At 39.5% G+C, this 16,380-nt stretch overlaps 1 protein-coding gene across 1 annotated transcript; it reads right to left on the reverse strand.

Moving 5' to 3' along the window:
• Nucleotides 1-344: 344 nt before the first annotated feature.
• Nucleotides 345-15,052, reverse strand: LOC115823728 (CMP-N-acetylneuraminate-beta-galactosamide-alpha-2,3-sialyltransferase 1-like). Its single transcript, XM_030787755.1, has 11 exons — nt 14,983-15,052; nt 13,685-13,747; nt 13,485-13,573; nt 13,111-13,249; nt 6,512-6,619; nt 3,273-3,481; nt 2,303-2,496; nt 1,901-2,080; nt 1,177-1,222; nt 793-912; nt 345-509 (listed from the first exon to the last, which is right to left on the reverse strand). The coding sequence occupies exons 1-11, from the start codon at nt 15,050-15,052 to the stop codon at nt 345-347; spliced, it is 1,383 nt and encodes a 460-aa protein (XP_030643615.1).
• Between the last annotated feature and the right edge of the window lie 1,328 nt (nt 15,053-16,380).

Here is a 16,380-nt window from a genome sequence, read left to right on the forward strand (position 1 = left end):
CACACACATCATTTTTGCTCTTTGTTTTAAATGTACACTGTGTGCAAACAACAAAAATAAATTATTCCCTGAAAATGATTTCATCTTGTGTAACTTCCACAAAGACTGTAAAAAACTGGTCAATATTTCTGTGTGTGTGTGTGTGTGTGTGTGTGTGTGTGTGTGTGTGTGAATGTGTCTGCAGATAAAGGATTCTATATAAACGCATCTCATTCATATTAAACACCCCATTAGTGTAAACAGAATTTAAAAGACCCTGTCAAATACAGCTTGTTTCAAGGAATTTCCTTTTATCTTTGCATCTCATCTTTTTTCAACCAGCGTAATGGAATCACTTCCATTCATCACCAGCCTCTGAAAATCTGAATTTTCTTTTTTGTTAAGAGCTGTTCTGCAATCTCATTCTCGAAATTTCGCCCATGTTCCTGTGCGCCAGCGTTATTTCGAACTTTCTCAAAATAATGATGCCAGTTTCCATTTTTATCGGCTCCAAACCCAAACACGTTCACCTAAGACAAAGAGAGAAAAGCAATCAGATTGTGTGGTTACAAAATCACCTTGACAAGACACATGTCACAAAATTGCAATGAATATTCATGTGGGCCTGCTGTGTGTGAAAGAAATGAAATACACGTCGGTATTCTTTAACGATATTAAAACCGTCGTGTTAATTGTTGTCTCGGTGGTGGCATAAATTATAACATTTACAAACACTTCAAAACAATTTTGGTTGGGTGGATGGGTGAATGGATTGCTTAATTAACTAATTATTTGACTGTAAAATGGTTTTACCTCGTCACAGACGTGCAGAGCCAACACCAGAATGAGGAAGCCAGTTGATGGATATCGACCATGTTTCTGCAGCCAGAACTCATAAACATATTTCATAAAAGCAGGATGGAGCACCATCACCTTAAACATTTTTTAAATAAGTGGTATATTAGATAATAGTGATTAAGATTCAGTTTTAATTAAAGGTAAAAAGAAATAAAATGGTTAGTTTCTACTTCAGAAAACATTCTGAGCATGAAATGAACATGACGATTTCCACAGGACAAATAAAAAATGAGGCCACTAATATTGTACATACTGTCTCAAACTGTGGGTTAGTTCAAACCGTCTTGTCTCTTTGATTTGATATTATATAAATACAGTTCCTGATTTCTGCAGACTTACCTTGTTCTTATTAGCCTGTATTGTGGTTCTAACATTTTTGTATGTCCTGAGAATCAAAATAAAAAATGAATAAAGACATTAACACACTGCACTGAAATGTGTTGCAGTAGACTGAATTTCATTTAAGCAATGACATGATTGAAGAGTTTCAATTTTTTCAATTCTTTTTTTTTTCAGTGCAATAAATTATGAAACAATTGTGAGAGGCAAGTTTTAAAACAGAATCACACAGGTCTAAATCTCAAATATGTATCCTGTGACGGCCTCCGTTCTGTACTTGTGTTGTGTGCAGGTTGGATGTCAGAGTGGGACCAGGCCATCCTGGTTGATATTGGGCACCTGGGTGTTCTAAAAGCATAAAGGGAACTGACACCCCCCCCCCTTCCTTCTAACCCTTTTCTGTTTCTTTTTTCCTCAGGCCTCCACCATTTGTTTCCTGAGGATTTTGGTTGCTGCATTACAACACTCCCACACTTCTCTAACACACATCCATACCTTGCCTACACTACTGATACTGCTGACTACCAGTCTAATTGTTAAATTAAGGGTGTTTTTTCTTTTATAATAAATTTGCTTTGTCCCTAATGTGATCTGTGCATGGTCTGCCCTCCTTTTTGTCACCTCTTTTGAGCTGAGTCGTGACAATCCATAGGAAAAATACATACAAATAGAACAATCGTCTACTCATCTTGATAACATTTGGTAATATTAAGTCTGTACTCACCGTTTGATGTCTTTAGTGGTAAAGGCACTGATGAGCCACTGAAGATCTAAAGTCTTAAAGGCAGCCAGCACTACATAAGTGGAGTTATCCACATCCACTGCACTCTCAGGATAGATGACACGATGAGTAGTTTTGGTCCCCACGTCTGTCTCAAAGCCCTTAATTGGCCCCTTATTCATTCTTAAAACAACAACAAAAAAAAACAAAAACCTGACCGTATCGTTTTGGAGCTTAGATTGTGGCTTACTGCGACCATATTGCTCAGCGCAGGCATCTAGTTTCCTTCAGTTTAAATTGACACCTGTAGAATTCTGAAATGGTCTCTTTCATGGTTAAGGGGCTTAAATTAAGATGTTTTTCTCTTTTTAAGAATATCCCCAGCCTTAAGCCAGGACCTCATACCTGAAGACAAAATCATGAATGTCTATGAGCTTTCCATAGTGAGATCCCAGGAGATTTCCTGAATTCCCCACAACAGCACAGGTCCTGCAGCGATCAGGCTCTGTGTCCATGACTTGTGGATTGTCTGGAAAGATTTTGAATAGTTTCTCAATCACCGCTGTGTAGTTGGCTCTGTGTGATGCAAACTGTAGGCTCTGGCCACAGAAGACAGAAGGAGGTAGTGATAAGGATGATTAAATTCTAGCTACTGAACTAGCTGCACTTTAAGAGCAATTTCGTTGACTGCAAATTCCTAGATCAAGATTTATTTTGAGAAATACTATATGTTTGACTTGGCAATGTGATGAACGATTACATAATAATATGGATATTTACTTAGTGTTGTGAATATTGCCCATAAAACATGCATTTTAACCCTCATGAAGTTGACGTCATTGCCAACAGTGATAAGCGGCGTACTTTTACTATGCAGGAATAGTTCTACCCTTAAACACAGTTGTGAGAGGCAGTAATAACTAGATGAAAGTACAGACTTGGGACTTTCCTGCGGTTCTTATTTACTTTATGGGACCAACCAGAGGCAGAGCTATTATACTGTGAATTTTATTTAAAATTATTGCCGGAAATAAAATCTTCATTCAACTCCCATTAAATTTTTCATTGTATCCCTTTTTTTGTTCTAGAGATATGCAGAGAAAAAAATACCTGTGTTTCCCATAAAGACTTTTTCAATTCTAAAGGTGACTTTTTTTCATTTTTTCTCTTAAAAAGAAAAAAATTGACACATGCCAGGGGAAATCCATTCTTTATGTTCTAAATAAAGGTAAAACTAAATCTATGGCAAAACGGCATAGACAAAAAGACGTCAGACTCCAAAGGGTTAAAACTGAATTTTAAATGATAGTTTACAATGATGTAATCATGACATTTATAATGCAGGCAGCAGGTTACTGAAATGTGATTAGCCTACCTGCCACCAACTATAAACCTCTTTGCTGAGTGCACTGTTGTTCCTGGTCAGCACTGGTTCAATGAAGGGCTTGTATCGCTCAGTGAACCAGGGATCATCATCCTCATTACTGATGCAGAAACTGCACGCACATTGTTTATTTCTTTGCAAAGACTCAAAATAAATGAAGTTGTTGTTCCCATATGTGTACAAGAGTGTGGCAAAGGCAACTGCAAGTGACATAAAAATGACTCTACGCATACGGATCATAGTCTTGTTGTTGGATGGACACTGTATCACCAGAACTGGTTTAATATCAGATGGATATCTTTGTGATGTCTCTGTTGAAGAGGAAAAAACACATGAATATTGTGGCACTCTGACGTTTTAGCCTGCACGAATAAGTTAAAGAATGAGACAACTCTGGAAAAACCTGTTCTACTCTTCATAGGAAAATAGAGCGTGTTATGTTGATGAGGGTTATGTTGATGTTTTCAACCACCCCTTTTACCTCTAAAGTAAATTTGGCATTGATTCCAATGGACATGGTGTGGCAAAGTGTAAGCACTGAATTTAAGTCAGTGTAAAGTTCTCTCTTTCTCTCTTTCACACAGTATAAAGTTAGATATTGTGCTAATAGCTTACTGTTGAAACATTCTTTGAAGTTGCCTAGCTGGATTAAATTGGTTGTCAGAATAGATTTTACCTTTCATCTAAATGTAGCTTTGGAACTTCAGAAATATTATGTTGTAAGCAAATATTCAGCCCATTCAACTTCAGTTCAGCTGGAATAGACGTGTTGATTTTCTTTGCTCAGCATCACAAGTGTAAAGACAACAGATTTACTGTTGTGATTTCCAAGGGTAACATTTGCATATGTAATGCATATTGAAGTTATTTTACATCCATTGGCATATACAGTGTTATTATTGCCCAAGACAAGATGCTGTTTCAGGAATTTTCATTACGCTCAGCACTGGGGTGAAATTACTTAATACAGACAAACTATGCAATGAACTAATACTGCATGTCTTTTGATTTTTTAAAATATTTTTGTACTTTCTATAATATTGTTTGGTTAATTTAGTGTGACTGCCCCCCCACCCTAAACACACAAAACAAGATAAACGTGTTGCAATAAAATATTACCTAAGATTAATTGTTATGTACATTTCTTGTCTGCAAAAGAGAATGTAATAAATACACACATGGTTTAAATTAATATCTGATTTCATGACTTACCACTCAGTCTCAGATATCTGTTAATGATGATGTATATTTAAACTCAAACACAGTTTACTTCTCGAAAGCTACCAGTGCAGTGGATGAAAAGTGACAGGTGCATGAGGCTTTCTGTTAATAGAAAAAAAATATTAGTATTCATGAGAATGACCAAAGATAAATACCAATAGGGCAGTGTGGGCCAAGTGTGGGTGTCACGAAAAGTGTGGGTTGGGCCATAGAAGGATTTTAGTCACTATGTCTGCAGTCATGCAAATTTAAACAATGGTTGATTAACCAGTTTAAGTGCACATATACTCACTGGATTAGGGTCTTTCCCAACCCACTCTTTGCTAATTAACATTAATCTGGCCCTTTTGAACATTTCCTGCATTGCTGAACATATAAAAATCTGAACAAACCTGTCTTAACTGTGTGCATAAAACTCAACTTTTATTTCCTTCAGTGCAGGCCTAACCAAAGCGTTCAGTGTTACAAGGCTTTAAAATAAATCAGTTTTATTTTGTTTGCATAACTTTGTAAACCGCATAATTTCAAGATGAAAAGGGTCATGGATTTTACATTCAATTTATATATTTATTTATTTATGTTTTACTTTTTGTTAGACTGTTCTGATTTCATCTTGCTAGTTTTTATAATTAACCTTACCTGACATCTTGAGGATGTCAGATAATCCATTGGATAAATGGAATTTGATTATGCAGTAATATTCTATAATTGTAGTGAATCCATGAGTAGGTTATATTTGATCTTAGACTACGTCCCCAATAAGCTGGGTACATCTGAAAACGCTTGATTATTTCTCCGTTTAGCCCCTCTGTCCACACTAAAATGGTATTTTCCACCACCGAAAACGATACTTTTCGAAACCGCTCGCTGAGGTGCATAAATGCCGGGTTCACATTGCAATGTGGACAGGAAAGACGGAGAGTTTCAGAAACGATGACATATGTCGATGATGTGAAGTCAATGCGGCTCTGTAAGCCCTTCAGCGTTTTGGTTTAGATGCAGCACATTTGGAAAACTGAACAAAAACGATAGTGTGGACAGAGAGTGTTTTTACATAAAATCTGCTTTTTCAGATTTACCCGGCTCAGTGTGGACATAGACTAAGATTTATTCTGTAGCTGCCAGTGATTACCTGTGTAAGGGTGAGTGCTTGCAACAGACTGTGTAGTTCAGTGGCGACCTGTGCCTATCAGAAAAGGCCTTCTGTACCTCTACCCAAAAAAAAACAATGAAAAATACAAGAAAAAATACAAAATACTGACCATTTTTCTGCTTTAGGCAAAATATAATTTTACTGCTCCATCTTTGAAAATTGCATTGTTCTAGTCACATCCACACACCCACGCAAATGCACTCACACACACACACACACAACTATAGGACGTCACAGCTACAAATCCAGATATGATCAGTTGGTCAGATTGTCAATCTAAATGGACTTTCTGCACTTCCCTCCATCAGTGGTTACAGAGGTACTAATATTTAGACAGAGGATACTGCTACATAATTGTGCTGAGATGTTTTTATATATATTTTTATATGCTCAAAAGAGTTTTCAATAGCAGGACTACACTGACTTTTCAGAAATGAAAATACATTGTTTATTCAATGATGGAAAAAATGGTCTGGTCCATTTGCTTTGTTTTGGGGTGCTAAACAATTGGGTGCGAGACTGGATGCTTGTGCAAGTTCCCAGCTTTTATTGAACAAAGGTCAGGCCAGAAAACAGAGGCACAGAAATACAAAAACAAGGCAGGATTCAAAGTAACCAAGACTTACCTTGGTACCTCAGATCACATCAGACTAGACAACACTAAACAACACTAAAGGAAACTAAGGAAAAGTAGACATATTTATACAAAAGAAAAACGGGCTTGATCAGTAAACACAGGAGGAACCAAAAACTGAGTAACTAACAGAACCAGGAAAAACAAGGAAGTGACCAAAGAGCAAAACAAAACAGCCAGTAGTGAGGGAGAGTGATTCACAGCATAACATTATCCCCTTACTAATGTGGCTGCAGCTGACACTGTGGGGAACCTGGAGACCCAGGATGAACTTGAGTAAACCAGGGGGACCAGGAGACACCAGGAACACGGCTGATGAGACTGGCGTATCTGGCAAAAAGCAATAGAGGGTCAGGAGAGGCCGGGGTTGGGTTGATCTTAGGTCTGATCTGCTACAATGGCATTTAATATAATTTGGCTATCCTGTCCAAAATGATTTGGTTACTCTAAAGATAAAATTTCTCTCACACCTTATTGGTTATAAACACTGTCTGCTAGCAAAACAATGATCCTGGTGCCTAATTTAGAGAGAAAGCATGAGGTTTTACCCTAAATCTTATAATTTGTTTCTACAGACAGGAAATCTTTTTGCTTTGTCTTCAGCAGTGCTTCATTCTTGTAGCATAAGTACATAGTGTTTATGGTCATTAAAGTGTGAGACAAATTTGGCGTTTCTAAATCATTTCTTTGACACAAGAAATCTTTCCCTCAAGTTTAAAGTGGGAGGGGGAAAAACAGTGTAAAACATACTGCTTAAGCCTAACTTCAGAAGACAGGTTCATCCATTTGGTAGTGCACGAGTTTATGGCTAGGAAGGAGTGAAAGAAATTTGGTGTTTCTATCACTGAGAAGGACACTGGGAGCAGGCTCCAGGTTGTTATAAGGCAGATGTACACATACACATCAGCTCTGAGGGTAAACATTTTTAAAGTATAGTAGACAGTGGTAACTGAATTTTTCCGAAAAGCTGTATATAGTGTGCTCCTTTGAAATGCTTAGTTCTTTGATGAGTTTGAGGCCATGCAATTTAAGTACTTTATGTGAGTAATGGAATGCTTAATAAACTAACATGGTGTTATGCAATCTGTGTCTTTCATCTTTGAGAACATTACTGGTATGTTTCCACAGTCAAATGATTAGATGGATCTGTGTGGAATATTACAGCTGAAGTTGATGTTGTACTGTCTATGAAAATGTGAAGTTTCACTTCAGCTTTATGTGACTTATATTTAAACAGCACAACACCTTTCATTATGTTGGGTTACCTGCTGTTTCATCTTTATGTTTTTTAGAGAGTGTTGAGTATAGTACCACTTGAAAACACCATAATTTATATAAATAATATGGCCTAATTTCATCATGCCAAATAAAAGTGCAACATGGCCATCTTGAAATAGCATATAACTCTCGCATCACGATAGTAAACAATTAATTCAATCTGGTATCTGCAAATACTAGATTTGGAGCTTGCTGATCAGATTTCTTGTTTGGGCCTAGAGCTGTATCTTACTTGACAAAATTTCAGTGTCATGTATATCCCCCACTCAAACACCAAACTGTCCAAAGTGAATATGCACAGGTATAGCACAGATGGCTATTAAATGAATTCCATTACGGAAAAAGCAAATTTGGACTGGTATCAGACGAATTATAAAGTTGAGTCCTCTTGTTCTCAAAGAGGACTCAACTTTTTTTCTGTCTTGAACTTGTCTTGGTCTTGATCTCATTTGCACTCAGTCTTGACTCAAACTCAACTAGTCCTAGACTTGGATTTGTCTTGGACTTGACAATGGTGGTCTTGACTGCAGCCCTGCCATTCCCCAGTGCTGAATTTATTCAAGGAGAATTAAATAAAGTCTGAGACAGCCTATAAGGTTCCTTTCTGGCCGACAGGGCTCACAGAAACTCTTTTATAGTTCAGTTAACTTTGCAAACTTCAACAAACTTCATGTGGTTGTCATTACATGAATCATTTCATTTAGCGAGAGCTTTCGACCATACCAAAAAAAATAAAAAATCTTGATGTGTCACTGTGATAAAATAAAAACAGTTATGGTGGCTTCTGACGTCAAGGATTGTGAAGAATGCTGACAATGTGAAAGAGGTTGTTCTAGTCTGTTGGAATCTTAAAGAAAACAGTTCAGTTCCTGCACAAGTCAAACTTTTGTGAAGGGTATGTGATGTAAAACTAGGAATGCACCGTGACAAATAAAACTCTGGCAAAAGGAGTCATTGAGTATCTGCCCTCTCTGCAATTAGATACTCATACACTGTATTACTTACAGATGTTAGGGATGTCTCTATTTTGTATTCCTCTAAATTATGTTTAATAAGTGAGTGAATGGATAAGTAAACACGAAAATATTGCCTCCTCACAAGAACACAAATTTAGACTCTGTTTCCACCAAAACTAAATTATTAGTGTTTTTTTTTTCTAATTATTTATCCTCATCATAAGCAATAAGCAAAACAAGATTCAGGGAGGAATGAAAAATGCATAAATGTTTAACTGTTCTCTGCTGACTCACAGACTCCTCAGCTATAAATCTCTGATTCGGTGTTGTGTTGGTTCTGATGTGGAGGTTTGACAGAACAGTAAAGGACTGGGAGAGATTGAGGCTGATGACCTCCAGTGACTTTATTTGGGGGAGACGGCCATTTAGGGCAGGGGGGTTGGAACTCAATAGGCAGACTCGTGTCTTCGTACGGGTAAATCACAGAATGTTCGTAACTGAAATGTAATGTCTGTATGTACATAAATGTAATGAATGTATATGGCCAATAATTGAAGCAAGGGTTGGTGATATATGCATAATATAATATCACAATATTTTTATTCTTCATCGCGATCCACAATATGTATCACTTTTTATTTTTTTTATGTATTTACTTGTACATTGCAACCAAGCTTGAAATTATGTAGTACTCTATTTGTACCCTTATGGAAAATCTGTCCCTACAAGAAAAAAAAAACACTGCGCATAACATTACGGTATTTAAAATACCAGCAAAACAATAACTGAAAGACTGCCTTTGTGCATATGGGCTCTGCGTCTTCCAGTCATAAATGCAATGTATGTAAGACTTGGCAATAAATGGCTTGTCACTGCATAAGAGTTTTATCCGTTATATTTTCCCAGAATTCGGTGTATAGACGCGAAAAGTTTGCAAAAATATTTGCGGTTTGGTATGTCATGATCAGCAGCGTCTGTGTGAGTGATCTTGCTCCGACTGAAAGTGTCTGTTAAGTCTTGCTATCAACAGCGTCTGTGTGAGTGATCTTGCTCCGACTGAAAGTGTCTGTTAAGGTGAAACTGTGACAGAGGATTATGCAATCACATTTGATGCACTCTTCATTAAATTCTCCGCATACGCTTTGTGAGGTGGTTTCATTTACAGTTGCTAAAAAGATTGGTTGCCAGCTGTCGTACTAATGATGTCTTTGCAAAGCTTGGAAATTAGTGGATTAGTTGAAATCGTATGTGGCAAATCCAAACTACTTCCACATTATTGAAGTGGGACCTTTTTTGTTTGGAGCCATTTTTTTCCGTATCAGTCATCAGTCACTATTTAAAGGCTCATTTATGCTCAACGTTGTACGGATACGGACGGAGCCTTCTATCCGTACTCTGTGTTCATTTCGTCCGCATTTGTGCATGTTTTCTGAAAGCTTGCGGACATGGACACGACTTAGTAAGAAGTTTTAAACCTCTATATGACGTTACTCTGCGCTCTAGTGGATGTATCGCTTAACATCCATTCCAACGTAAAGGACACATGAAAGTATGTGGGCAGTGACGCTTACATCGTTTGAAATGTACGCATTTACTCTCGTACGTAAAGGGGGCATAAATCAGCTTTTACAGTCAATTTAGGGCGTAGGGAAGATGCGTTAAGTTCATGTCCAACAAGCATCATTATTCTACCATGTATTGTTCTGCACTTTAAACGCAGATTAGTTCAATGAACTTAAAAACTTTGAGGTAACCCGTTGCCCTAACAAAATTTAAGTTAAGCATTGTTGAACAAATAAACAAATATGAGTTTAGGGTACTTAAAGTATAAAAATGCACTACATTATGAGTTTTAGTACAATAAACTAATTCTGCATGTTAGAATAACTTATATGTATGTTTATATAACTTGTAAATTTTTGCTATTTTAATTGAACTTCATGAGTCACTCACTCATTATCTAAGCCGCTTGGCCTAATCGGGGTTGCTGGAGCCAATCCCAGCGCTCATAGGGCAAAAGGCGGGGAAACACCCTGGACAGGTCTGCATGACAAGAGTGTTTTACTGACCTTAATTAACAGTGTTGATGGTTGTTGCACTCATCCTAATGTCTGTCTAAGCTATAGTAAGCACTGATTTAGTTGAGAGGGCTTTGTCCATTGGCACTGACATGCTTACAACAGGGAGCTCTGAGAAGAGAAAGCCAACACCAGCAGCATTGTTGTGCCCAATTGGAGCAAAGAGGCTGAAGCTGACCCGAGTTGCCAAAGCCACTTAAAAGGCACTAAATGGCAAGGAATGGAGACAACAAAAAGCTCCAAATTGTCATCAAAAAGCCTTCCAAGGGTGCCACTGCTGCAGACTTCTGATTAGACAGCTCCAGACCAGAAGGTCTAACAAAGACTAGGTGACTTTGGGGTGCATGTTAAGGGTTTATATATTCGTCGTATGACCCGCCAAAGAGCTGTGTTTAGAGAAACTCACAGTTCTCTCACAGCATTTGTGCTCTACTTTGGCCTTTGAAGGTGTGTGTCCTGCATTGACAAGTGGGTACTTTGGAATTAGGTGCATGCGCTGATCAACCAGTCAGTGCATGCATATGGCTGTGTCAGGACATCCCAAGTGGATAAATTTACTGAACTATGTTGTCTTTGTACCCCTAGTAGCTACAATTAATAGGTAACAGCTAATGCTCTAATCTGCTCCTTGTTGAAGGCCTGCAGGGACTGACGTCTGTTAGGGAAGCAGTTGTGTGTGCTTATCAACCAGTAAGTCACTCACACTGTCTGACAGAGATAAAAACCCTGCATGTCTGGATGTGGGGATCAGGTTAGAGTGAAATAGAGGCTTTGTAGCAGCTGTGGAACTTCTCCTGAACAAAAGTACTTGGCCTCAGAATATGTGACACATGTACCTTTTAAATTTTAACATTGCACCCCATTGCTCTCCTACCTTCTGGTTCCTCACTGTCTGCTCATTATGTACTTTTTTTCTCATGACAAATGCAGAGTTTATCATATTTCTTATTAAAAAAGAGCCAAACAATGAAGTGTTTTGCTGCTTATCAAGTTCATATATTAAGAGTACCATTGTGCATCTAATGGTCTAGTTGTGGCTTGCGATGTTGATATTTCAGCCCTGTTCTAATAAGCATCAGAGATTTTCTATGTGCAGCTAATGATGGCTAACATCTTTGATTCTGACGAGTAATATATATTTTATATATACACACACACACACATACACAAACATGTGTGTGTGTGTGTGTGTGTGTGTGTGTGTGTGTGTGTGTGTGTTTAAGTGGATGCTTATTATTTAAAATTGCCATTGTGCACTGTACATTTGAAGTTTTTCTCTTCTGACATTGTGAAATAGAAAAACATACAATTTTGTACAAAATTTGTATGTTATCTCCTTCCTCACAATGTGAGTTACATTGAATTCATTGGTCACATGATCACATGAGTAAGATAACTGTATTGTGTACATTTATCTGAATAAAACAAGGTGATTCACTTAGTAACTTCTATTGTCTCGTTTGAAGTCATCACATCATTTTCTCATTTCTGTTTCTGAAAGGAAAATAGAATGAACAAAATATACATGGACCTATTAGACATTCCCTCACCTTCCAGCTAAACTGTTGTGCCTTGGTATTTTACAACTTTTTGCAACCTTTCCACACACTTGTGGTATGGTCTCCCATTCATGTGTGGTCCCTGCATCTGTCATATTTCTCAACAGCAGGTCAGCATCTATGTTGTGCCTAAGTGGTTAGTTCTGGATATCAAAATCATATGTGAATAAGGCAGCAAGCCATCTGTGTCCTACAGCATTGAGCTTCACAGTTGTGAGCATATATGTGAGGATGTTGTTTTCAGTGCTTAGGGTGCATCTGGCTCCATAAAGGTAATTGTGGAATTTATCCACCAGAGCTCACTTTGAGACAGAAACTCTAAGTGATGGATTGGGTAATTTCTCTCAGACTGTTTCAGCTTTCTGCTAGCAAATGCAACTGGTGTTAAGCCCCCAGTATACTCTTGATAGAGTATGGCACCAAGTCCTTCTAAACTGCTGTCAACACGCAGGACGTATGGCTTGTTGGAGTCTTCAAATGCCAGCAACGGCACATGAGTAGGCAGTAAATAGTCTAGTGAAAAGTGTCAATGCAGGATAGGTCCCATCTCTCACCAAATGGCTCAGAATTTGTCAGATAAGTCTTAGCTGTGTCATGCTTCTTACCTCATTGAGTTGGGGCATAACCTTTTGTGAGTTCAACTAATGGTCTGACAATTGCAGAATAGTTGGCTATAAACCTGCAATGGTAGTCACAGAATCCACATTCCAACCAAGCAGAGACAAGATATAGGACCGTTGGGACAGCTTCTAACAAAGTTGTTTTTTCCACTCCTCTCAGACAGGTGAGTCCCCAAAGTTGATCAGGTTGGCATCAAACTGTGGTGCAGGTATCTCATAAGGTTGGACAATTATGGCAACGTGCATATGTCCAACAACTGTTCCAACTGGTATGACTGTGTCTCTCAAGGACTTGTTTTGGACTAGAATTTTGAAGTTTCTAACATTCACCACATGGCTCAACCACCATGGGCTGGAGTAGAACACCAGCTGGAAGTGGGGCCTTGGGTGACATCTCCACCATCAAAATTTCTTCATCAGCTGCCCGCTTGAAGTCAGTCTTGCAGACAGCATGAAGGTCATCACCCAGCTATAGAGTCAAAGGTCCTGGGCCTTGCCACTTCACACAACCAACATCAATGTGTTCATCCTCAACAGGTGAAGCAGTGCCTTCCATTGTTTGCTCTTTTCCACGGCAAGTTTGTATACCCAGTGCCTGAGTGATGTCCATGCCACCTTCCATGCAAAGCTTCACTAGACGTCTGACATGACTGATGTTGGTCTCCACTGTAAGTGGGGCAGATAAAGGTGAGCACTGTCATGACCTGGCGGGCACCCGCAACCTCTGTAGGGAATTCAAGACCCACGACAACATAACCTGGGTAGGTGTAGCTAAGGTTAGACTCACTTAAACCTTAGAGGGCCAGACTGTACATAGGGTGCATAGAGATATCAGGCAGATACTTCTTGTACCAGTAATCAAAGATCACAGTCACCTAAGAGCCATTGCTGAGCAATGCGTCACATAGTTGTCCAGCTTCTGTGTTGGTACACTCCTCCTTGGCTTGGATTGGCTTACTCACCGCAGCTGCAAATATAAACGTGAGATAATTTATTTCAACTTTCAGGCTCTGAATCTCAACCTGTGCCACTATATTTTGTTTTGTATTGTTGGGTGGCAATTGGAAGAGAGATGTTTTACATTGCAATATGTGGGCTAATAAATGTTTCATTAATTCTGTGGTTATACATTGCACAGACTCTCACCATATCCCCCTGTTTCTGTCTCTCTCTCTCTCTCTCTCTGACTGTCTCTTCCTCCCCCTTTGTTTCTTTAACCCCTTTTATGATCCAGGTCTCTCTGTGTTAAGGACCAATGCACACCAAAGCAAAAATTACTCGGCTCAACACTTAACAGGCACTAAGCTCGACTTTTTAGCGCAGCAACCCCGTAACGATCAATCCTAATGAAGACCAGATGATATCAGAGGTTAGTTTCTCTCAGGAGTGGAATTCGGACCAAGGCACGATTCCAATCTGCATTCTACCACTCGTTCACTAATTATATAGAACAAAAGAAAATGAAACTAACCTATACAACACTACAGAATAATCATGCATATTGAAGCTGTAATGAATGATATAGCTGTAAATGTGCTATAGGTCTTTTAAATAACCACTGGCTGATTAACCAACAGCCAGTTCTAAGGCTGTCAATGAACCTAAGCCATTCACAATTATATTTGATATCGCTCGGAAGCATAAAATGTTTTGGATATGAGTAGGCTAATTTTACTATTTCTTAACTTGAAAAAGTTATGTAAAATTATTTAAACTAAGCTCAAATTAACACTTCCCAAATTCCAAGGACCGTCTCCTCCTTCTAGGCAGAGACACCCCTGAAAGGATAGCAGCACCTGTTCATTTCCAAATCAGATAAGATTCCAGGTTTGCCAATCCAGTCTTCCTGTGTTTTGTAGACCTGGAGAAGGCTTACGATCGTGTCCCCCGGGGTGTCCTGTGGGGGGTACTGTGGGAGTATGGGGTGCCAGGTTCGCTGCTGTGAGCCATTCAGTCCCTGTATAACCGCAGTGAGCGCTGTGTCCGTATTCTTGGCACAAAGTCAAACTCGTTCCCAGTGTGTGTTGGACTCCGTCAGGGCTGTACCTTGTCTCCAATCTTGTTCTTAATTTTCATGGACAGGATCTCAAGGCGCAGTCGGGGTGAGGAGGGTATCCAGTACGGTGCCCTCAGGATTGTGTCTCTGCTTTTTGCAGACGATGTGGTTCTGTTGGCCTCATCAAACTGTGACCTTCAGCACACATTGGGGATGGTTTGCAGCCGAGTGTGAAGTGGTTGGGATGAGGAGCAGCACCTCCAAGTCCGAGGCCATGGTCCTATGCCAGAAAAAGGTGGCTTGCACCCTTCGAGTTGAGACTGAGTTTCTGCCTCAAGTGGAGGAGTTCAAGTATCTCAGGGTCTTGTTCACGAGTGAGGGTAAAATGGAGCGGGAGATCAACTGGCACATCGGGGCGGCGGCAGCGGCAGTCATACGGTCATTGTACTGGACCGTCATGGTGAAGAAGGAGCTGAGTCAGAAGGCAAGGCTCTCAATTTACCAGTCGATCTTTGTACCAACCCTCACCGATGGTCATGAGCTCTGGGTAGTGACCGAAAGAATGAGATCGCAGATACAAGCGGCAGAAATGAGCTTCCTCCGCAGGGTGGCTGGGCGCACCCTTAGGGATAGGGTGAGGAGCTCAGACACCCGGGAGGAGCTTGGAGTAGAGCTGCTGCTCCTCCGCATTGAAAGGAGCCAGTTGAGGTGATTTGGGCACCTAGTCAGGATGCCTCCTGGGCGCCTCCCTGTAGAGGTGTTCTGGGAGGAGACCACGGGGAAGACCCAGGACACGTTGGGAGAATTATATATCTTGGCTGGCTTGGGAACGCCTTGGGGTCCTCCAGGAGTAGCTGGTGAATGTAGCCAGGGAAAGGGATGTCTGGGCTACTCTCCTCAGCCTGCTGCCACCGTGACCCGGTCCTGAGGTGTCATGCAAGCTAGAACTGCCACTGTTTACAAAATACATTCACACCAGTCAGTGAAAATACTGGAAATCTTTTCTTTGTGCTTTTGTCAGTTAAATAAAGGTTCAGGAAAATTAACAAATCACAGATTCTGGTTTTTACTGGGGTTTGTAGGTAAACAAGTAAATAAGTAAGTAAGAGATGAAACATTGAAAAGGCAAAAGAAAGAATGATGATGATCATACCTGTTGTTTAATAGAATGTTCTCACAAATTCAGTCACAATGGTGCTGAAATTACTTTAATGGTTGTCAAGATTTTATTCAGTTTTTATCCTGTAATAATATTGTTAGGCTGCACACACCACACACAAAACATGTCTGAGAATGTCATCCAGCACTGTGTGTATATGACTTGTGTGTTTAATTTTCTTCTTCTTTTACAGTTGCACTCACACCCCACAGGCCTAAACCCACAGTGAGCAGGGGTCAACTTTTGCACAGTGATATGTGTCTCCCTCTAGTGTTGTACAACAACATTACTTGACAGTTAATGGACTGTTGAGTTTATTTATAAATGTGGATAAATTGATAGTTCAGGCATGAGCCGCCCCCCCCCCCCCCTTTCTGCATAAGCAATGAATTTAACAGAGTTTTTCTTTTTCTTTGAAAATAAAAATGAAAAGGCTGATACAACT

This window comes from Chanos chanos, chromosome 11 (assembly GCF_902362185.1).
Source record: "Chanos chanos chromosome 11, fChaCha1.1, whole genome shotgun sequence".
Lineage (NCBI taxonomy): Eukaryota > Metazoa > Chordata > Actinopteri > Gonorynchiformes > Chanidae > Chanos > Chanos chanos.

What these genes read in the sequence shown, in the direction of transcription:
- LOC115823728 (XM_030787755.1), bottom strand. Translation starts at nt 15,052, where the DNA reads ATGGCCTCGGACTTGGAGGTGCTGCTCCTCATCCCAACCACTTCACAC. An exon ending in AGGTTGCGGGTGCCCGCCAG is followed by an intron (nt 13,250 to 13,484) that starts GTCATGACAGTG and finishes TTGACTCTATAG; the next exon opens with CTGGGTGATGACCTTCATGC. An exon ending in TGTCAGCTGCAGCCACATTA is followed by an intron (nt 3,482 to 6,511) that starts GTAAGGGGATAA and finishes TGTCACTTGCAG; the next exon opens with TTGCCTTTGCCACACTCTTG.